Raw genomic sequence first — 23,052 nt, forward strand, 5'->3', positions numbered from 1 at the left:
CTATATAACCATTGCCCATCCCAATTCTCTTAACTATTTTGCTAAAAGCAGCAGGAATGCTGAGACCTCTGCTTTTTTCCATTGCATTTCTTTCACAAATTTATATTTTTTTCCTTTGAATTACTCTACTGAAACATAAAACAAGATAAGGAGGTGAAGACTGGCACCTCCTTAAGGTAAAGTAGTAAATGGTGGAAACCACATAGCTGATTGTGCACTCCCAGTGCAACTGCGGCAGTGCAAAACCCACCTCAATTCAGTGCATTTACTGATGAGATGGACCAGCAAGGGAAAAGAATGGGGACCCATGTCTAGAGCCAGTCTGTGAGCGCTACAGAAATGAACACACAGGGAAACCACGGTGTTTTCCTGTCATCCCCGCAGTAAAGCTCAGGGAGAGTAGCCCTGCCGAGCATCCCCTGGTACAAGCAGGATCTGAGGACCCAACGCAAGGTCCCTCCCCAAAAGCCTTAGCGAGCGCTGCTGTTCCCGCTAATTAACGGCTTCCTTCCACCTGCCCGGCTGACACAGCTCCCGCTTTGGCCACTCAGAAGCTCAGCGCTGGGACGGAGGAGACAGGGTGCAGAAGGAAGCCCCTCCCACGTCTGCAATGCCGGGGTCGGAGGACAATGGCTCTTAGAGGGCACGGCCACTTCCAAAGCCACTCGAGAGGATGAGAAGCTGAGGACCGGGAATCTGGGCACTGCATATTTCAGGAGCGCTGAATAAACACGGGAATGTGTATTTAAAGAAATTACCCAGCTTAAATAAACAACTGGGAAAACGTGGCGGGTAATTGGGTTTTCATAATCACCAGCTACGGCTTAATTTTAGGGTCAGGGAAGACCTGGAAATGACCTCAGTAATGATTAATAGGCTTTAGTAACCTGGTGGCACTCCAAGGTGGACAGGTGGAGCTTCCTTTTGAGAGTTTTCAAACAAACATTGCATTAATCTTTTTTTTTTTTTTTTTAATCATGGCCTGTTCTAAAATCTGCTTCTATAAATGTGTTATTAAAAATACTCCATGGGTTCTCATCAGTGGACCTGTTCCTATTACCCAATTGGAAAGAGGGCTGTGAATATGTAGTAAGACCCCCCTCTGGGATACTAGACAATACACAGACACAAGTGGTTTCCTGATTGCACTTATTCACGTACCCAGTGATGAGGTAGCTGTCCCAGCTGGTGAAACTTCGGAAGAGTTAGTCTCATGCTGATTTTAATATAATGTTGTCATGAATGTTTACAGTTCCTCAGATTCCTCACATGATGGTCTTCCCCATCAAGACACAACCTCAAGGGGCCGCAGGGGGAGGTGTATCATCACAAAATCTTCTCCAGTTTTGCCCAAATTATTAACATGGGGAACATAAAGAATATAAAGTTATTCAAATGGTTAAAAAGGGTTGTGAATATTCAGAAATAATGTAAAACCCATGTGTATGGCTCCTTCACTCTCATTTAAAATGGAAAGATACCTGTAAGTAGTCAGGAGATACGTGTGTGTGTGTGTGTATGAAAGAAAAATTAGTTGTCTGACTTGAAATGTCACTGGTTTGTTTGTAATATCTTTATTCAAAACCTACTGGAGACAAGGGACAGTTGCCAAAAATGGGCTTTGTATTAGGTGGTACCTCCTTGTTGCTCTGTGGCCAGCCTTCTGCAGTCCCTTACAATAAGGTGGGAAAAGATGGACTCACTTCCCAAGCTCTTTCCATGCAGGTAGTAAAAGAGCAGAGAATTCTTGCTTTCCAGTCTTTTCTAGAGAAAGTGAAGAATTTAACTGTTGCAGGAACATAGAGAATCCAAGGAGTGCAGAACAAGACCGGAGACTAAAAGCATCTTCTATTATGATATACAAGTGCATGATGGGTTCAAGCCCTCCCTCATCTTTCAAAACAAGGCAATATGTCATGTTTTCAAACCTATTTCTCAGCATGGTCTTAAATGCAGTAAAGAAGTCTGCGTGATTAATATTGACAATAGTTAGTATTGCCACTGTAAACATCATTAAAATATTTTTGTTATCTGAAGCATACTTTAAAAGTGTTCTTTGAGATGCTTGTTTTTATGGAAGAATTACTTTTAGAGCTATTATCTATTGTATATCCTCTTATGGACTTTCTAAAAAACCCACTTTTATTTGCTGCCCTGTATCCAGTTTTTATTCAATGTGTAGTTTTTAATGTGGTAAATATGCAGCAAAAGCTATTTCTTCTTTCCAGAGTAAGTTATTTGATTCTCAACACCAGTATTCATCAATAATTCCCATAAATGGTAAAAGCTGTAAACTCAAAGTTATAATTAGATCAGGTATATTTTTTTGTTGTTGTTATAAAGGAAATAGCCTTTTTGCCAAGACTGTCAGTTATAACAATGTAAAAGCCAAAGAAAATATTAACATTTTCACTGTACTTTGTTACTGAACAATGCAAATACTTTTCCTCTATATTAGGAAATCTCAGTAGGTTCTCCCAGAAGTATGTTTGGGTCTAAATCACTACCCATTTCTCAGCCTAAACAGTTCTGGAGGGATTCATTGCACACCTCCTCTGTATATTTCTGGATTGTTGTCAAAAGATTGGACACCTGTTTGAGGGACTGCCTTTTTCCATGGAATAAATCACTAGTCATGGTCAGAAGAGGTTCTTTCGCAGGAGGGTTTTTGTGAGAAAGCAGTCCAATAGGATGTTTTCCTTGAGAAGAGACATGGAGCTGAGGGACTGGACAGGACGGTCCCCTGGGGAGCTGCAATGGGAGCATGAGCCAGCATCCTCCCACAGGGTCCAGCAGAGTGTGGCCACCACAGCTGGCTTGTGGTGTGCCCATCTCCCAGGCTGTCACAGCTCTGGTAGTGCTGACTGGGGCTTCTGTATGATGCAGGTTTTGTATTGAGCCAGAGACCACTACTGGTAGCCTATGCATGTATCAGTTACTAGTCATTTCTGCTCAGGATGCTACTTCACTTTTGCCTACCTCCTATAAAAGTTTGTGGAACTGTACCCCTCCTACTTCCCTCTGCCAACAGCAATTGTCCCCATTCAACCCTGGAGGCAGACAGCTCCATTTTGCCTCTTCCACCTCTGCTTCTGTCACTGACTCAGTGATACCATCTGTTGGCCAGGACCACAAAGCTCTTGCTATCACCCACCCATCACCTGAGCTGAAATAGGCTTATTGACACTGGGGGACAATGTGGGATTCACTGATTCCACTGGGTGGCCTTGTCTCTTGGCCATTGTTCCTTTGTGTTTTGCGAACAGGTGAATGGTTGAAGTAATTTCTATTCATGCAGACTGATTTGATAGAAATGGTTTAATTTAAAACAAAATTACTGACACATATGAGAAGAAGGAAAGTGCATTTAAGTTGTGTCAGAGTGACAAAAAAAAAAGTTCATATGGATATAAACAAAGAAGATTATAAATCCTAAGAGTACTTCTTCTGGTGGCAGAAGGCGGCCAGAAAACAGAGCAGCCACACCAGCAGTAAGTAAGGAGTCACAGTGTCTGCAAAGAAAAGTAATTTTCTCAAATATGTGTGCATGAAAATACATATTGGCCACTGGTTAATAATGAAAAAGCAGTAAAAAGCAAGTATTAACACAAACAAGTTTAGCTGAAGACTAGAGGAAATCATTCCCCCAATATTAATAGCACTTGCTTCACAGATACTATCTGGTGATGCTTGTATGATATTTATAATAATATGAGTTATTACTGCAAAAGAGAGAACTGTACCTTACCCGCATCCCAGTGTCCAGAGCAGTGTGCAGTGACATCCACCCAGTAGGAGTTTAGTCATCGTGATTCAGAGATCATCAGTTTATTGCAGTCAATATACCTAAAGTTAAGGGTTGAGTAGATAACATTGATGGGTTGAAACTATGAAAAAACAGTTTTCTTAAGTGTTGTTTGGAGAAAGCAAAAAGAAGTGTGCTTTATTTGTATTTTCATTGCTTAAAGGTGGTGTTGGATGCAACTTTAATTTCCTGTAGAAATGTGCAGTGTTGATGGACTTGATTGTCTTGCAAGAGGTGTTTGTCATTTCCAAATAACCTCTCTGTGACCACTCCTCCTCCTGGGATGCAGTTTATTTAGGGAGAGGTTTATCGCATCTCCCTTTTGTCCTACCTAGCCTGAGACATTGTCCACTGTCTGGGTAATTGCAGTGTTTGCACTGCCTTTCCACTTATTCCTGCTGATTTTATCACTTTTTTTTCACTCCATTCTGTATGTTTGAGTAGACTCTTAAAACATAATGCTGACATAACTATGAATTTATTTCCAGGTTGTTATATCTATCAGTTAGAAATATATCCCCTTTTGTTTTCTATGAAACATTTCTTCCTTACTAAGATATCATTTTCACATTTGACATCCAGAACGATTAAGTAGCATATAGGGAGCAGTTTCTGCTTCTAAGAATAATCCAAATAGTTGCTCCCTAGCACACTGTTATTGCAGTATTGGTTGTTAGATTCAAGAGGCAGGATGATATATAAGGTCTTGGATTTCTGGCCACCCAGTCCTACCAGTGAAAACTGTCTTGGAGTTTTTGCATTCCCAAATCTCCCAATGACTATACAGAAGGGCAGAGTGCATAAATAACTCAGGATCATCTTCATGACTATGGGACTTACAGTAACAGAGATGTGATGTAACTGTTGTAATTCTTTTCTAACACAGACGAGGATCCAATGTCTCACTGACTTTGGATATGAGCAGTTTGGGAAGTGTTGAACCATTCGTCACTGTGCCAACCCCACGAGAAAAGGTAGCGATGGAATACCTACAGTCAGCCGGCCGCATCCTGACACGGCAGCAGCTTCGAGATGCGGTTGCATGTTCTCATTTACTTCAAACAGAATTCATGGTGAGTTTAACAACAAGTTTTAAATGTAGATTTTTGTTTACATAATTGGCACAACAGAAACTGGGGGGGGGGGGGGGGAATAAGTGGGCAACACTTTAATGTTAAGGTAGAAATCATTTCTGAAAGGCAGATTAGATAGTTTCAAGGTGGTGTTTTATGATTAAACTGAAGATAGATAAGCACTGAAGATAGATAAGTCAGTCAGCTATATCCATGGATAATACAGATGCCGCTCAATTTGAAGTTCCATTCATAGATGGGATAAATGTTGTATTAGAGGTACAGTACAAACAGCCAGGACTGTAACACTGTGACAGTTTCAAACAGATCATAAAGGCTATGATGACAGAAAACACAGTAATAATTGGAGATTTTGTTTGTTCCCTTGTAAACATCACGTATTTTTGCAGTTTGAAGACTAAAGTTTTAGTCACTATCAATGACTTTTTGGAGCAGATAGGGATACTCACAGTCAGTCAAAAATATCTTTTAACAAGTACTCCATACAGCAAGCGTGACATACGTTAAGACCAAAAAACCTGAAGTGTCCTACAAGTGTATCTGATATTCAAAAAAGCAAGAATCTAAAATGAGGACAGTAGGCTGATAGATAGAAATAAATCAGATTAGGAAAAACTCAGCCAGGGAAAACACGTAATTACATAAGACCTGAAAAAGACTGGTATTGCAAAACAACCAGATGAACAGCACTATAAGAAGTAAGGAGATGATACTTTTAGAAGGGGAATATAACAGCATAAACTGAGGCCAGTTGGAAGTGAGAGCTGAATAAGGCAGGCCAAAAAAGGTTTTGAATTTAAAAAGAAAAAATCATAACTCCATTTTCAAATATATCAAAAACATGAAACTTACCAAAGAGTACAAGGATGATCAAAAGGGTAGAAAAGAGATTTGGAGAAGTTGAAACAGTCAGAGAGAAGTGACTGCATTATTTGCATCTGTGTTGTTCATAGAAAAACTTAGGGAATGTCTTACCTCTGTGGCAAGGAGTAGTTTCAAACAGGTCACTAGAGGATCTATCTGATACTGAAGTGTTAATGGAAAAGATTCTAGAACAAATCAATAAAATGAATAAAAGCTACTCTCTGGAATAAGCTAGTATTCACACAGGAATCCTAAAGGAGTTCACGTATGCAGTTATTGATGTATTAACTGGGCAGGTTTAACCTAGCATTTGAGCCCCAGCAGCTGAGGAATCAGAGGGCCAGAGGTAACAGGAGTTTTTCAGAAGGGCACCAGAAGACACCCAGAGAACCACAGGCCTAGAAATCTGATGTCTAAATCAGAGAAATTGGAAAGAATCCAACAGATATATGAACAAATGCAGTACAGTGGGGAATAATAACAATAGTCTAGCACTGGAAGGATTGGTTGCTTCTCAGAGTAAAAGGAGCTCACCATTGGAGTCCCAGAGGGATTTATTCTGGAGGTGATACTGACCAAGATGCTCTTAAGTCATCTGGAAAAGGGAATAAATATTAAGCTGGCAAAGTTTGATAATGACACTGAATTACCGAGGATAGTGAAATTAAAAATAAACTTCAGAGAAATTACAGAAGAGTTTTATGATGGTGATGAGGCAGAGCAAATTCGGGGTTGATAATAAGGGTATACTTTGATGGGTTCTGAAATACAAAGCTAATAAACTTGAGCAAAAAACTAGAGAATAAGACAGAAAACATCTTTATGACACTGGAAAATTCTGTATTGCAGTCACACCTGCATGCTTCTCTGAACCTTGAAGCACATACAGAAGTATGGCGAACATAATCACACACTAGTGCAGCTTCTGTATCAGGAGATTCTAAATAGATGAGGACTCTTCTGCCTAGAAAAGAGACTGTGAGAGGCTCTAACAGAAGCCTATAAAATCATGATAGCAAGGACAAGGTGAATAGAGTGATTATTCATGGTTTTTCATGCTCAAAGAATGGTATCATTCTTTGCAATGCAAAGAAAAGCTTGTCCTGTTCTAGTTCAGATGCTTTGCTACCAAGTGCTATCAGAGGGTACCAGAGAGGAGGAAACTAACATAACCAACTACCTAACCCAACTTTAGCCTAACTCGTTTAGCTTTTGCAACTCAGCTAGCTAAACTAAACAAGCAAAGCTTTTTAAGACTGCTTTTGTAGCTCAAATTTAATAAGAGCCACACAGAAATGTGTATCCTAACAAGGCAGGTAAGAATTGGAAGACCTGTAAAACCCCTTGAGCATACTACTACTACAGGTCTAACAAAGCCATACAAACAATTCAGTTAATAAATGTACCAAAGCATGTGATACCTCAAGTTTCATTTTGTTTTTAGTTTGTACATGAAAGTCCATAGAATAGAAAGATGATGAGTGCCATCTTACTCTAAAAATAGTTCTTCATTATGAATAATTGTATCCTATGACACGGTGCTTTTATTCACCTTCAAAAGCTGGGGTTTGTAGTAAAAGTCATTTGCTTAAGAAAAACAAATCCTTCAGTGATTTTACCAAAAATTGGTCAGAGAGTGTACATGAAAAAAATGTAATCATACAACATACTTTTATCACCAGTTATGCGTCAGTTCTTTGCCATTCTGCTGCTCAGGCAGGAAAACCAGAAGAAATAATTTCATAGTGCTTATAGTGCCCTGTGTTAAGAGACAGTTTGTACAGACAATTTGGCACCTCCATAGAATCCTGTTTACCCGAATCCTCTCACACAGCATCTGTGCATGGCTTTGGGGCAATAAAGACTCACATTTTATTTGTCCCTCGGGGGGGTTCAACATGACTTTGTCCATTCAGCGTTTCCACAAAATTGTATTGAAGAGATCATGACTTGTCTATTCCAGTTTTAAACCATGTTTTAAAATGTATTTTGAGATGAAGCTGTTGAACAGTATCTGTTTAATATCTTCCTTACTACAGATAATAGCTTCAGTAGGAACTTGAGGCATGCAAAGAACGCAATATATAACCCTCACTCGTTCTGCTCACTCAGCTTGTTTTAGCTAGCTGAAGAAATAGAATAAGACAGTTTTCTTGAGTCTAGAATTATTAGATCCCATAAAAACCTTCCAAATGTGCAAAAAGTGGAGAAACGTTCTAAGTTTTAAATGGAAAACTGAAACATGAACAGTTTCAGGTTATTTTTAGTTCTTTAATTAACTTCTTTTATTAACAGTTAAGTGAGAATTAACTGTATTTTTTGTTGTAAAACATGATAAGATACCATCAAAATATTTTTCCATAGTATTTATTAAGAAAAAGGAGCTATTTTATTTTTATTCTTTTTAATGATAAAAAACTTAGGAGAATATATCTTATTTGTAAGCAGGAAAACATAAATTGCCCAGCATATACTTCTTTAGAAGCCTGAGCTGCTACTATTCAAAAGACAGAATGTCTGAAGTTGGGGACAGAACAGAAAAAAAAATCATATTTCCAAAATACTGGAATTAAATTTGTTCTCGTAGAAATGGAGGGTTGAATTTAATGAATATCTGCCTGACTTTTCCTAAATTTTGCCACATTTTCTTGAATACTTTCAGAGACCCAAATCATATCTGTGTGTTATCATATACAGTTATATATGTATATATATGTATAATCATATACAGTTGTACATGAACAGTTGTAGCATGACAGGCTAATGTGAGCCACAATAGCTGTTATTACAGGATTAACACCCAGAGAGGTGAAGTACCCCATGAACAAAGGTATATATTCATACACATCTATAATTGCTGCATGCAACTAAGCACACGAATGTATGCAGCTTATACGTTATTTTTAATCATTTAGTTATATATAATATGCATATATGTTTGATAAAACCAATTGAGACATATTGCCTATATAGCTACAGTGTTTGTATGCTAATTTGCACGTTTGTGCTATTTGCAATCTGCTGGGATTATTTTCCCCCATGTTAGCAGGAACATTATCCCCATAATATCCTGATTTTTTTTTTTCCTCTGGAATACTCTCTTGCTTTTCACAGCCAGTTTCAGGATAAATGACTTGTCTGTGGCTGTGATCCATGGTGTGTTGTCAGATTTCTGCTTGTGCCCTTGGCCCCACAAGTACTTACTGCTGGGAGGAGCCCACTGGGTAGAAAGTGTTTACAGGATGTAAGTGATTAATATTATTAATTGACCTTGCTGGCCCAGAGAAATGCATTTCTGTTTTCAACTCAGTGGCATTTTTGCATCTGTCAGTAACCTGCCAAATGATGGACTATTTTAAAATATCAGGAGGCATCACGAGGGAAACAGTCTCTTGTCATGCAGGCAGAGGACTCTTCCTCACACATCTTTTTCCAGTCTCTGTAGGTTAGACAGACATAGATTGTGTTAAACACAGTCTTAGTGTACTGCTCTCTCTTGGTATATTGTCTAGCAGGGAATCCTTTCAGAAGCCATGCACTGGTGGTGTTTCCTCCAAGCCAGAACTGAAGCAGGCAAACTCTAGGTCAGCCACTAGGTCAGCCACTGTCCATTAGAGCCAGTTTGGAGCCCAAGGGCCAAGGAGAAGAGTCTCAGAGAGGTCACCACTGGAAGGAGTGAAAATCAGAGGTAAATGTGAAAGGGGGTTAACAGCTCATTTTGTTAGGTCCACAGAGGAGGAAGGGGCATGAGAAGAAGGATAGAGGTGAAATTGTTTGACCTGAAGGAATGGGAATGAGGTTTATGCAGGAATGGAGTCTTACAAATGAGAAGAACCTGTGCTTAGTGCAGGCACCATATGGATAGCAATCCAGGGAGTTGAAAATGGACTGGGTAAAGTACCTGCAAGGAAGGTGTATCTTACCAGCAACACTTTGGCTGTCCTGAAATAAGAGGCAGCGAGTTCTTCTTTCGAGGAGTCAGCTGAAGAACAAGAAAGAGACCAAGGAAGAAATTGGGTGAGGGAGAGAGGAAGAATAAAGAAGACCTACTAAACACATGGGCATAAAGCAGAGAAGTGATTAAATAGAGAAAGTAGGAAAATAAAAACAACACAGAAGTTGCACCCTTATGCAGTAAAATGTTCAGAAGCCAAGTTGGGAAGCAGAAAAGATTCAAAGCAATTCCTTATGACCCATCTCAATTTTACGTAATTTGCCTTCAGCCAGAAAAGTAAGAGGGTACCTTCCCCTGCTTGTTTAATCCATATAAAGACCTGCTGCTGGATGCATCCTTGGCAAGCTGGGGCCTCATCCCTGCTCCTCTAAAAAGTCCCCGCAGCAGCCACTCATGCTGGGCAGGAAGCTTAGGTCTGAAGGGCAGTGGCCATGCGTCTCATCTGTGTCAAAGCCCTGGGCAAGCCTGTGCCTGTGGAGTTAGAAACCTGCTGATTTTGGAGGAAAATCCTTCAGTAAATTTGCCAGTGGTGCCAGTCAAAGGACCCTTTTGTTCTTATGTATCTGTAAGAGGCAATTATTTAATATGCTGCTGTCTGTTCAGATAAATGTCCTGGGATAGCAATGAAGTTTTCAAGTCTGTAGTAATGACTGTGCTTTTAAATAGAAGTATTAATTTACTGAAGATCAAATTCCAGCTTATCCTATGATACTTTAAATAATGGTGGCCAAAAACAAACCAAAACAACAAAAAAGCCAGTAAAAAATTGAGAATGGGGTCAGCTGAAGCATTTTTAATGTGATTTTGCAGATTGTTTTGGTTGGTAAAACATCTCCTACAGTCAGGGAGAAAAAACACCAAACTACATGTTTGATCTTTCCATTTTCAAAGGCTGTTTTTATTCAACTGTAAGAAAACTAACAATGTTTCAGGACCTCAAAATCAAAATTATTCTTCATCCCCTTAGACCAGGTGAAACATTTTCTTCAATGAAAAAATTGAGGATTTTTACTTTTCATTCTGACAAAAAAAAATTTGAAAACCAGTAATTTTCAGTTGATAATCTATGTATTTTTGGTACTTCAAGCAAACCGTTGCATCGGTTACTTGAACATCTGTGTATGTAAAGAAGACAATGCAGATCAGTCACTAAAAGATCAAAATAAGAATCAAGAGAAATAGCTTCAAAGTTTTATTACACTTTCGGGTCACTGAATGCAAAATACTAAGGCACTTCATTCTAGTAATTTCCATAAAAAGCCAGTGAGGTCTTTGACTGACGTTATTAAGGGCTTTACACAAAATTTAAACAAAAATGTTTGCCAGGTATTAGTATTTAATTATTTTGAAAGTTCCTCTCCCAGTTATGGAAAATGTTGTGCTTTTCTGCTACAGAACTGCACTTTTCAACTCTTCTTTTCTCGGACTGTTGTGCATTTTAACCTCTCTCAAGATCCTGTAAAAACTTTGCTTTAAATATTTCATCAGAAGTGTTCCTTGGAAGTCACCCCTTCAATATGCAACTCCCTGTGTTTATTAAAGGAAGGGTGTTGACAGGCTTGAGGTGGGAACCACTTTTTTTCTTAATAACTTTGATGTCAAAAGACAGTTGTGTAACAGCAGATGGCCTTCTGGGGATGATTTCCTGCATGGCTCCTTTGGAAACACCGATCTCATTTAATTTATTTTTTATAGGAAATACCAATGAATTTTGTGGATCCCAAAGAAATTGACATCCCGAGTCATGGAACTAAAAACCGCTATAAGACAATTTTGCCAAGTAAGTAAGTTAGCCCTCGGTTTCCTATGGTGACATTTCGTCCTGCATTGAGAGTGGATTGCTGTGAAAATCTAGCTTTCTTTATCTTTTGATCACTGTGTACCCATTCATAAGTGTATTTATAGTCTATGTAGAAAGATAACAAAATCCCAGTGCTGTAGGACTGGGAAATGCAGAACTCTCACTGGATGCCTTAGTAGGCACAGGCTTTGGCAGCATCCCAACCATGTACTGAAATGCAACCTAGGTTTTCTCTGGAGGAAAGCTTGGGCAGATAGGTAGAGAGGGGTCTACCGTGCCTTGCAGTAGTTCCCCTGATCTGTATGACAAGAGGGCCAAGACTGCTGCCTCCATCCATCACAGCACAAACCATCCTGCAGTGAAATCTGTTTATATTAATAATCATTTTGGTTTGTGTTCAGTTTCAGAATAGGTTGAGGAAGTTTTGACATTGCACTAAATATAGACAGAAATAGTTGAGATTTTATAAATTCTGACATCACCAAAGTAAAACAGTTCAGTGATTCAGAATGGTGGAGGACAGTCCCACAGAAAAATGTAAACACGTCCCTTTGCTTAGGTTTGGAATGAAGAATACTATAAAAATGACAGCATATCCCACCAATTAGAAATTTGTTTTCTAATCATCTCTGTAATGTCCTTGTAGGCCTACGTTATGTGTTAGTCATGCAAATTCACACACTTTAAATGACGTGATTTCTTTCAGTGAACCTGAACACACTGTGATTTGTTCACATCATACAAAGGCTTTGCAGCCAAATTAATGAAAATTGGTGGCCCTCAGCCACTAGATTAATCTCAGAAATCCGGTACATAGCTGGGAAAGCAACTAGTGTGGAGTACTTGCTTCCCTTCAGCCCCCAGTAAGATTTCCGTAGTCTTCAAGATTAGATTTTCTGTTACAACTGATAGCTCTGTGCATCTGAGTGCTATCGAGAAATATTGAAGGGAATTAAGGAAATTAATTGAATACAAGTTATATACCAAATAATCAGAAAATTCAGCTCCCTTAGAGTCTGGCCCAGAATCAACAGGATGTACACTGAGGGTGAAGTCCTGACCCCTTTGACGACAGCAAGATTCGCCATCAGCTGCAGTGGAGCCAGGATATCACAGAGCCTCGCTCTGCCTGACATGCAGATTTTTGGAAGGAGTTCTCCTTTCCCACAGCATCTTGCATCCAAGCTGCCCCAGCCACAGCATCGCCTTCAGCAATGCCTTGCAAGTGCTATGAGTCCTGGTTCACAGTAGCATGTGTTTTGAATTGGGACACAACAGCTGGGCTGTGGTTGATGCTGATGAGCTTTGAGAACCAGCATGCCTTTGTGTTTTCACCTCCAGTTAGCTGGGACGTGCCACTAACTCTGCGGCACATTTTGAGTCCAAGCACACTGCTGGTGCACACCACAACTACTCACTGACAGGCACTTTGTAACCATCCTTGACAGAAATCAAAAGGTCTGTTGTGTGTTAGCACCAGGCCTTTTCAAAGAAGGTATTTTGTGGATTGAGGCACATGCTCATAATAAATACTCGCACACCCCACGCCCAGTCCAAGAGGGTTTGGAAATGATTCGAGTGATTAAATAGAACAGCCTTCCTGGTTTCCTGCTCAGATGATATCAACCTGCTGCTTCATATGCCCGCATCAGCTTTTCCATTCCCAGCGCTGGGTGCGTCTCCTGAATCAGGGCACCTGTGGTGACAAGTGACGTTTGACCTGATGGATTATCTCCTAAAAATGCCCAGTCCTGCCATCTCCACCCTCTGCCCTGTGGAGGACGTTCTCATTTTCTGAGATAATTCTGTGGCAGGGTGCATGAGGGCAGGTTCGTGTTAACAGATACTGCCCAGCCAGACACGCTCATGGGAAATAAAATGAATGCCTAATGAAAATTATTCTATATGGAAAACTATAAAAGGCAGGAAATGTTACATTACATGAAAGATGTGTCAGTTGCAGTATAACATAGCCAACACCCTTATGCCTCTTCAGGCACAAGAGTGTCTGCTACGGCAAAGAGGCACAGGAGGCCTCTTTAAGTTTTTTAAGTGTTGTTTTATAAATGCATATATATGTACATATATAACATACACATGCTCATGCAATGTACAAGGGGACAGTGTGGGATCAGAAGCAAGTGGCTAAAACAATCCTTTAAAATCACTGTTTTTCCGTCCTCCCTCCTGACTGTGATTCCAGCCACTGTTAAACCCCACTCCGTATCTTCAGCTGCATTCCCTCTGCACTCCTTGAGCAAATTTCCAATCATATGCACAGATTTCCCAGTCTCTCACCACAGTCACATCCCTGTGGCAGAACACCAGCCCTGCTGCTCCCTCCTCATCCTCTTACATCTTCACCTTTGCTGCTTATCTCCTGGAGCTCCTGCTACATGTCCCAGCAGCAGGACCTCAGCTTCAAAGCCATTCTTTTCCCGTTCTTACCTCACTTTTCCACCTCAGACCAGAAGCAGAATTCTCATGGTGCTTCACAGCATGGATGGGCTCTTGCTTACAGCGGAGCAAGAGGCTTAACACTATTCTGTGGCTATTCCCATGTGTGCAACACATCCAAGGTACCTGGATGTCATTCCTTACCCCTTTCTGAAAGTACCCTCAGGGCAAAAGCCTACGTGAAAACACTTGCGGCAGAAGAGCAGTAACATGAAGGTAGGAAGCTCTTGGTGGGTCAGACCAACAAATCCACAAGCTGTTGATTGAAGTGCTTGTGCTAAAACTTGCTCTGGCTCTCCAGCTAAAGACCAGGGGGAAGTTAAACCTCAACTGTATGAACAAAGCACTTTATTATGCAAGCTTACGGACAGATGCTGGGAAACCATGCGCTTGATGTTGAGAATTTTCCAGTTCCCTTGCACTGCAGTTGTGACTGCAAGCAGTCATGCTTGCTCCAGTCCTGCTCCCTAATGAAGGCAATAGGATCACCAGCAGGCTTTGAAAAAAATAAAGATCCCATTTGCAAAGCAGAAGGAGAAAAACTGTTCAATCTTAGGAGAATTCAACATGGGTTTATCAAAGCAGTTTGTGTATCCATATGAGTGAACAAAATGTGTCCTAGTTGTGGTCACGAGTATCATAATATCTGTAATATTTGTAAATAGCGAGTATTACGCTTATCTGTGTTAGACTGCATAGTTAAAAATATAAGCGGATATTAGGCAACCTTTTCTTTAGTAGATAAAAAAAATCCCCTTTGCATGGATAAAACTTTATTTTGTCATGATGAAGGATTTTTATTAAAATGCAGAAGCGCTCATCATCATAAATCTGTTAAGTTTTCCATTGGGAAAACCTGGCTTACATTGGAAGTGCCAGGAAATGATTCAGATGAGATTAAAAAATTATGCTTTGTTTACAGGTGTTTTATACGTGAGGTGTTTTAAGCCAAATGCATTATTTGCAAGTCTAATAGCCTATTCGCCACCTGGCAGAGATCGGGAATGCAGTCTGGTATGATTCTTCCACGTTCTGTGTTAACAGTGTTTACCAAATAATACTAGTATCTGCAATTCATTTACAGACTGCAAACAAAACCAGGCAAAATAGAGGTGGATGGATTTCAAATGTTTCAGTTATCTGAAAGATTAATGATCTTTTGGGCTGCGAGTGTGAGAGCAGTCTGCTCACAAAGTTTTCATTTTCCTTTCCTGCTCACAAAGCAGACATACCTTGAGGACATCCCTTCTCACAGTACTTCAGTCCTACTGCTGGTAAGACAACTAGGACTGGACTGGGAGTTAAAAATGACTTATCATGGAAGTGCTACGAATAAGGACATACCCATGCCTGATGAATTCAAAACATAGTAGCAGTGAAGAAGCAAAAAAACAACCACAGCACATCATACCCCCTGTAAAATGAACACAGCCTTTGCAATGGGACAAAGCCTCATGTCTTTATGACAAGGTGGTGTTCATGAAGCGGATGAATCTCCAGTGCTGATGGCAGCTGGGGAGGCTGTCCAGCAGTGCCACCATATAGCTTCCCTTGCTGCCTGCACTGGGCAATCTCATGTTGGCAAGCTCCAACCCCTTTAATCTCTTCCTTTTCCTCCAGCCTGGTAAATTCAGGGCAATATTAATTTATTAAAGATGGAGTTAGAGGGAGCTTCTTCTACTCTAATGGGAAAGCTATTCCAGACTTCCTAGATGCATGGAAGAAAACAGCAGTAATTTTGCCTAAGTCAGAATTGCAGGAGACGTTTTTTATTAGTAATTAAAAGTGCTTAACAGCTCTGCTGCGTTTCAAGATTGCTTTACAAAGATTGATGAATTCAGCCTTGCAGCCACCATCTGTGTCTTTCTGATGTAGCTTCAGACTCTCAGACTTTGTCATCTTTGAGGAAAAGATTATTACCTCCAAGGTATTTGTCATTCAGGAGGAAGCAAATTACTTCCATTTGTGTCTGATGATTGCTTAGTGGCTGTGGATGTTTAAGGGCACTCAGGTTTTCCTCATTTCAGAGCTAAGTTTACAGCACTTGAGTATTTCATAACGGATCAGGACTGTTAATTTAGAAAAGATTCCCATCCGGAAGCAGTGTTTGTTTCGTTGATTGGAGTTGGAAGGAGGTCTCAGAAATTATGAAACTGATTTAGCTGCTCCTTAGTAACAGAGGGATTTATCTCAAGACATGGTAATTAAACTGGATGTTGAGTCTGTTTGGAAGAGGGTTTTTGAGGTAGGGGTCAAGCTACACCAGAATCAGAGGCATTGTGTGAGTTAGAGGAAGCGGGTGTTTTTTCAAGGCCACGTAGCCTGAGGCATTTGTGGAAATGGCTTATAATCACTCTGTGCTGAAAAGGAATGAGAGGTTTCCTGTCCTCATATTGTTAAAGGAAAAAAAAAAAAGTGAAAAGTTGGGAAAGCTAGTACAAAGAGATTTTAACACAAGCTAACTAGGGTTCATGTAGCACTGTTAACACAGAGGACAAGACTTCCACATACAGTCTTTGAACTAGAAGTCATGCATTCGTTTGCACATTTTAAGAAACATGGTCTCAGAACACCAGTCTGGGTCCTGCAAAGGCTCCACTCCTGTCCAAGACACTCCTATGGCCTCCAGTGGGAAAATGACATATAGTATGTTTGGGATCATCCTCCCTCTTCCTTTGATTTGCAAAGGCTTTATATTGTTCTTAGGAACAGGATGAAAAGTAACAAAAAGAATACAAAACCAACTCTGAAAATACCCCTTTTTGCTACTGCATATGTACATGAATTATATATTTCTTGTACAAACAGCAGGGCCACATAATAAATAGTGTTATCTTACAACTCTTCAGTTCAGCATCCACATATGTATCTTTGAAGACATTGCTTGGATTGCACTCAGCAAAGCAGCTGTCCAGAGATGATTTCCAAACCAATAGGTGTCTTGTATACTGTCAAAAAGCTGTTGATTCTAATGAATTATTTTAGCAAATAGCCAGAATATTATTTTTTTAGTACAGAAATATTTCCGTATCATTTTGTTAACAGTAAAACATTTTTTTCACAAAAGGTGTGAAGAAAACCAAAGTGTCCCTAGACAGCCACAACATAGGCACCTCACTCCCCATCTCCTTATCCCTTTCTGTTACTCTGTGTAATTGAGAATTTACTGGCTTTAATTCCAAAAGGGTAATTAATACATCGAGAATCACAGCATCACAAATGAGAGCACAAAAACTTCCTTTGCAAGATGTATTTAGTAACCAAAAGCTCTATACTCAACAGAGCTGGGCCCAGCTCTGTTCTAGGTATCTAAGATAATGAAGGAAAGAAAAGCGTGAAGGAAAATGTTCCTGCATTTTGTCATTGCATATCCAGTCCAGTACACATGAGCGGTCACAAGTTTCTCATATGGAACACAGGACTGAAGGGAAGGATAGGTATTTCCTGGTCCAGCCCATTGCAGTGAACTTAAATTAGAATAAAAACACATAGCTGATTTCATCCCAGGGAGAAGGAGTTTTTCCTAATTTAAATCCAACTGTAGTCATTGGAACAGTGCAACTTCAGGCAAAGACACCCAACTTGAACTCAAAAGACTTGGTGTAATTATTTAGCATCATACAATGATATGACACAGGTTTCAGAGACAGTCTAGGCAGGTCAGCTTGATACTCAGCACAGGCAAACTAGAGCTTGCTGGATGTTGCCTGGACCTGATAGTGTTGCTTCAATGCCCACAGCTTGCTGAGATACTTCTGCACAGCTCAGCATTGTGCATTACAGGTGCACCTTAGTCACACACAATGATCTGTTGCAGAGGAAAGAGTTGGGTGCATAGTATTTTAGTGCTTGACAGCCCCAAATAACAGTAGATTATTTTCTTCAAAAAGTCTTCAGTTCTCTATAGAAACCTTCTAATTACGGATTTTCTTTCCAATTTCCATCTTCCTTGTGCTCTTAGATCCTCTAAGCAGAGTGTATTTGAAACCAAAAAATCCATCTGACTCGCTGAGTACCTACATAAATGCTAACTACATTAGGGTAAGTAAATGTACACTCTTCATGTGCTTTTGAAACAATATTTCATTTTCCAATGAATACCTGGTTTTGCTAAGGTGCCACTCTCCTACCTGTCTTCACTGATAATTCCTTATCTTTTTTTCTACATTGGTGTGACAGGAATACTTTCTTGAACTATTTGTAACAAAGACCACATAGCCATGAATATATTAAAATGATTGTGGTAAGAAAACACTTTATCAACTAGTTTATAAAAAACATTGAGAAATACAGATGTTACTATTTATTTACTTCAGTATTTACCTTTTAATATTGTCCTACTGTCTTATAGTAAGGAAATGAGAGTTACCTTTTAACAGTGACAGAGATACCAGTATTGCCTTTCCCTTTCCTCTGCTTCCCTACAGTTAGCTTGGCACTTTTTTGACCTTCTATACATCTGTGTGTCTTGGGACTCCCTATACTGATATTCTGGCCTTTCTATAAGGTCTCATAAAGGTGCTTCTCCCTTAGCAAAGATATATAGCAGAATCTTGGATTCCACAAGCATTCATGTATTTTGATTTTTTTTTCCTGTTATCAATCTTCATAGGAACTAATTTTATAGTTCTCATTTTTTTTTCCTGTGGCTTGTTGACTGTAAACTGTCTTGTAAGCACTGCAGCAATATGGATGATGGAAAGCCCCAACAACTTGGACAACAGAGTAAGCTAGAAGAAGCCAAGTAAGCAGAGAAATTTGCAAGGGATTGATATATTCTCAGGATCATTTCAGCCCATCCAGTTTCCAGAGGAAAAGCTGTTCTACTGAAAAATTTCGGATCTGCTCTACTCTTAGTCATAACCGTTTTCAGTTCAAGTAACTTGTTTTTTTTCTGAAATTCCAGATTAATTTTTCTGCTTTTTTAGAACATCCACCTGCAATTTTTTTGACCACATGGATTTAAAGCAAATACTTTTGTTTCTGTTTCTGAACCAGGGATATGGAGGTAAAGAGAAGGCTTTCATTGCAACTCAGGGACCCATGATTAATACCGTGAATGATTTCTGGCAAATGGTTTGGCAAGAAGACAGCCCTGTCATTGTTATGATCACAAAGCTGAAAGAAAAAAATGAGGTATGACAACTAGCCAAACTGAGAAACTATTCCTATGGCTGATACTGTAGAAAGAACCTTAGCATATATGAAAGGAAGCTTGCAGATAACCGGCTCTTAAATAATCTGGTAATGGTCAATGTGGTAAGTAAAGTTGGGGTAGCCAAATGCACCAACTGCAACTGCATAGCAGTCATAAGAGATGCATTTAAAAAAGACAAAAAGTAATTCCATTTTCTAGATCTGTGCTGCTAGGCTCATATTTTTTAAGAAACACCTCATTTATCTGTTGGTTACCTCTGTACTTCTTGTAACTTTCTGGTATATAAAGAATCAATGGTTAGTGTTATGGAGGTTTTCTGATGTGGTTGAAGTTTTCACTTTGCTGTAATGGCAGGTTTTGATTCCATTCCAGAAATTACAAATCTTCTGGACCATCCCAGAAATACAGTTTGGGCTCCCAAATGCTGATACCACAAGAGGGACTTGGCCAGAATGAAAATATGTGGCTCTTTACCTTAGTACCAAGTAGAGATGACAACTGTATTTTAATTGCTAACGGCCATCTAACTGCCTGTTATACATATGTGACTTTTGGATCAATTCCTAACTACAACTTTAATAGCTTTATTTAGTATTCGTGTAAATTGTTGCCAGGTTTTCCTTGATTGTGCCAGAGTCCATGTTTGTGACTGCCATACATTAGGAACAAAAATTACTGTCCCTTGCAAAGGGCCAACACAAAGCTGTGTTCTGGAAGAATAAACATTAAACAAGTGGTTTACAAGGCTTGTGGACAAGAGAGAGACAGACACAAAGGAGTTTGACTTTTCCTTGAGTCCAAACTGCTAGACTTGGTATCAGTTCCCAGCTCCAGTTAGGTACCTCAATCAGATCTCAGCACCTTGCCAGGTAAGCACTAGGCTATATTGCCCCAGCTTCACTCACACCCCTGTTCTTCAAACTCAGATGCATGTGATGATAGAGAAACAGAGTTTATTCAGGCAAAGTTCCCAATCTGAGTGATCAGGGGACTGAGATCGTGAGTGCGTTCCCAGGGCTCAAACTCACTGCCCCATGAAAATGTGGACTCAGTAGACATACTCTTCTTTCTTGTGCTCTTGACTGCTGCTTGGCTGTTTGTCACCCTGCGTTTGGGCTTCTAGCATAAACTTAAAATCAAATGGATTTTATGAAAGCTATATGTAAAAAGTAGGTTAGTCCTGTAAAATATCCCAAGCCGTATTTCCAAACTAGGTGCCATTTTGCACTAGACTTCAAACAAGTGTCCAGAAGCCTACATTAAAAAGGTTACTCCTGAAAACACAGAAAATTTACCCTGGCCTAATTGGCCAAAAGGGTAAGTATTTCACTGAGGAAATGCTGACTGTTTAAACACTCACATCTGACACTGTGTAAGAAGAATGACTTGAAAGAAGAGCCCAGTAGTTTCCACCGTGTCAGGAAGCCCTGTGTTTACCTGAGTTACACAGGCTGTAGGCATTGGTGTTTATCCGCATTGTTGTGGCCTGGCAGTGGTAATTTCCTCCTAATAGAAAGGATGGGGAATCTCAAATCGTTCCCAGGCTATATAGAGGGGCTGTGTTTGCACAAGCTGTCCTGCTCTGTCTAGAAACCTTAGAAACTCTTGCTGTTAGGTTCCTCCTGAAACCTGGCTTACTACTGGAAAGGAAACAGCTTAGCTAGTGGCTGAGCTCAGTGTATTAACTTGCTTTCTAAAGAGGAGGCAAAAGCAGATGTTATGTCACGTAATAGCAGTTGATATTTTTTTCTTTTCTATTGTCTGCTTTATTTCCATCATTTTCACAGAGGTGCATCTGCAGTATACACACATACAGATTCCTTCACATTTGAAAGCATACTCATCCACATCCACCCCTGCACAAATAAACACCATACCCGACTCAGTTGTAGGCCCCATTCCTCAGTTGATGTAACATCAGTCGGCCTCCATTTGAGCTATAATGTACTATAAAGTAATGTGTAATGAGGGAGCTCTCAAATGAGAGACACATGGAAAACCTTAATCTCAACAATAAATTCATTTATTTAGCATAAGTAAAATTATTTGGGACATTAGTGTCCTAGTGCAATATACTGATGTGATGAATTTGCAATCAAAAAGGGAATTGTGTGAAATGATGATAAACAAAAGATTCTATAGAGTTACTTCCCTCCGTGAGAGGAAAAAATGATTAAGACTCTGTGGTAACAGTTTTTGTAAGATGGATGAAGATGTAATATGAAAGTAGAGTGCTGAACAAAATACCCATTTCAGCTGCATGAAAAAAAAACCCAACCATGGAGCATGCAATTATTGGATTTTCTTTCTTTTTGAAGACTGATTTAAAAAAAGGAGACTGATTTGTAAGCAAGAATAATGCTAAAGGAACTATGGGTGCTCTGAGTGTTTTAAACAGAATCTGCAAAACTTGTCCTCAGCACTACACAATGTCTGAACAGACTGGAAATCTGCCTATGCAAGGAGAGTCTACAGCAAAGGAGCTTCTGCCTGAACGAATAATGAGAAACTTGTAACTCTAGGCTATAATTTTAGGGTTAATATGAGGAAAATCACAACTCATCTAGTGATCTAGGTACCCTCCCTGGTCACTGAAGAGCAGTAGTCACTTTCACAGGGTGACCCATCCTATTCTAAGAGATCAGGGACCGTCTGTAGTAATATTTTAGGACAGGATCTTACATAGCTTTATCCATGAGGCACATGCGAACTTCATATATTACAGAAGTTAGTTAACTGGAATTTGACAAATATGTGGAATGTAAGAAGTTTATAGACTTCTATATAATTTTACAGAGATGTTTATAGACTTCTGTTGTACCAGCTGTTTTTCGTAATTGTGCTATGTATTCCATAGATAATATGCATTTAGTTTGTCTTAAAAGCTTACTAGCAACATTACCTGTTAACCAGAAAACATATTTTAGGAAGCATAAAGAATACCGTGTGGCATTCTACAAGAAGAAAGGCCTAGTACTGACTGATGCATTAAACAATGTGTGTTTATTCAACTCAGATAATGTAAATCTTGTCAGTAATTATCTAGGACAATCTTGTTAACTCGCTGTTTAAGCTCATATTGTTTTTCATGGGATGTTTTTTCCTCCCTCTATAAGCACACTGATCTATGCACAGCAAAGTAGATTCTGGAATTCAGAAATCCTACCTTTTATAGATTCACCTAAGCCTCTTTGGAGATTGCTTAATAGTTCAGTATTGGTACTATAGATATGTTTTGGGTTTTGGAAAAACTTTAGAAGATTTGGTCCTAATTTTGAGTTTTTTAGTACATCAAGGCAGAGCGTGCCTTAGTTCTGGAGATCCACATCAGAAGAGGCCCCATGAAGCCTGGCATCTGGCGGGTTTGGGGTGGGGTGTGCAAGGAGACAGGACAGGGGATTGGAGGGAACCAAAGCCTGCAGGCCTGTCACAGGAGGAAGGACAAAGGCTGAAACCAATTAAAGGTCATGCGAGATGCTGTTTCTTATATAAACTTCCTGCTCAGGTCAGGGAGTGTCATTTTTGTGGGGCAGATCAGAAATAAATAACCGTTTATTAGCAAAAAGCTAACCAATGGAAATTAATTTGAGGGGGGAATTTGAAAGATGGAAGGAAGATGAGAATTTCCACATGGAAGTAAGAGGTTTCCCAGGCTTTTAGCTGCCATGCAAGTTGGCTAGGATATTTTTTATTTTTATTTTTTTTTCCTCTTAAGCATCTTTTAAAAAAACCCTGCTCATAGTTGTTATGTGTTTGCTGACTGCATAGAGGATTGTATGTTCAACCCCAAGCTCACAAAATGTGTGACCTATTTAGAAAGTGCTATAGTGAATGAATATGCAGCCTGAAAGAAGAGCAGGGAACAGAATCAGGACCAGCAGAAAGAGTGGAGGTGGAAGATGACGTGATGATAAGAAC

At 39.7% G+C, this 23,052-nt stretch overlaps 1 protein-coding gene across 1 annotated transcript in view; it reads left to right on the plus strand.

The window, feature by feature from the left end:
* PTPRR (protein tyrosine phosphatase receptor type R) overlaps positions 1-23,052 on the plus strand; it is a 152,095-nt gene that overhangs the window by 113,656 nt on the left and 15,387 nt on the right. Inside the window, 4 exon segments of the mRNA XM_057429459.1 lie at positions 4,692-4,878; positions 11,414-11,498; positions 17,938-18,017; positions 18,975-19,112. Of these exon segments, the coding sequence (XP_057285442.1) occupies positions 4,692-4,878; positions 11,414-11,498; positions 17,938-18,017; positions 18,975-19,112 (490 nt within the window).

This window comes from Pezoporus wallicus, unplaced genomic scaffold, assembly GCF_028554395.1.
Source record: "Pezoporus wallicus isolate ANWC-B61680 ecotype Strahan unplaced genomic scaffold, APGP_CSIRO_Pwel_v1 contig_5069, whole genome shotgun sequence".
NCBI classification, from domain to species: domain Eukaryota; kingdom Metazoa; phylum Chordata; class Aves; order Psittaciformes; family Psittacidae; genus Pezoporus; species Pezoporus wallicus.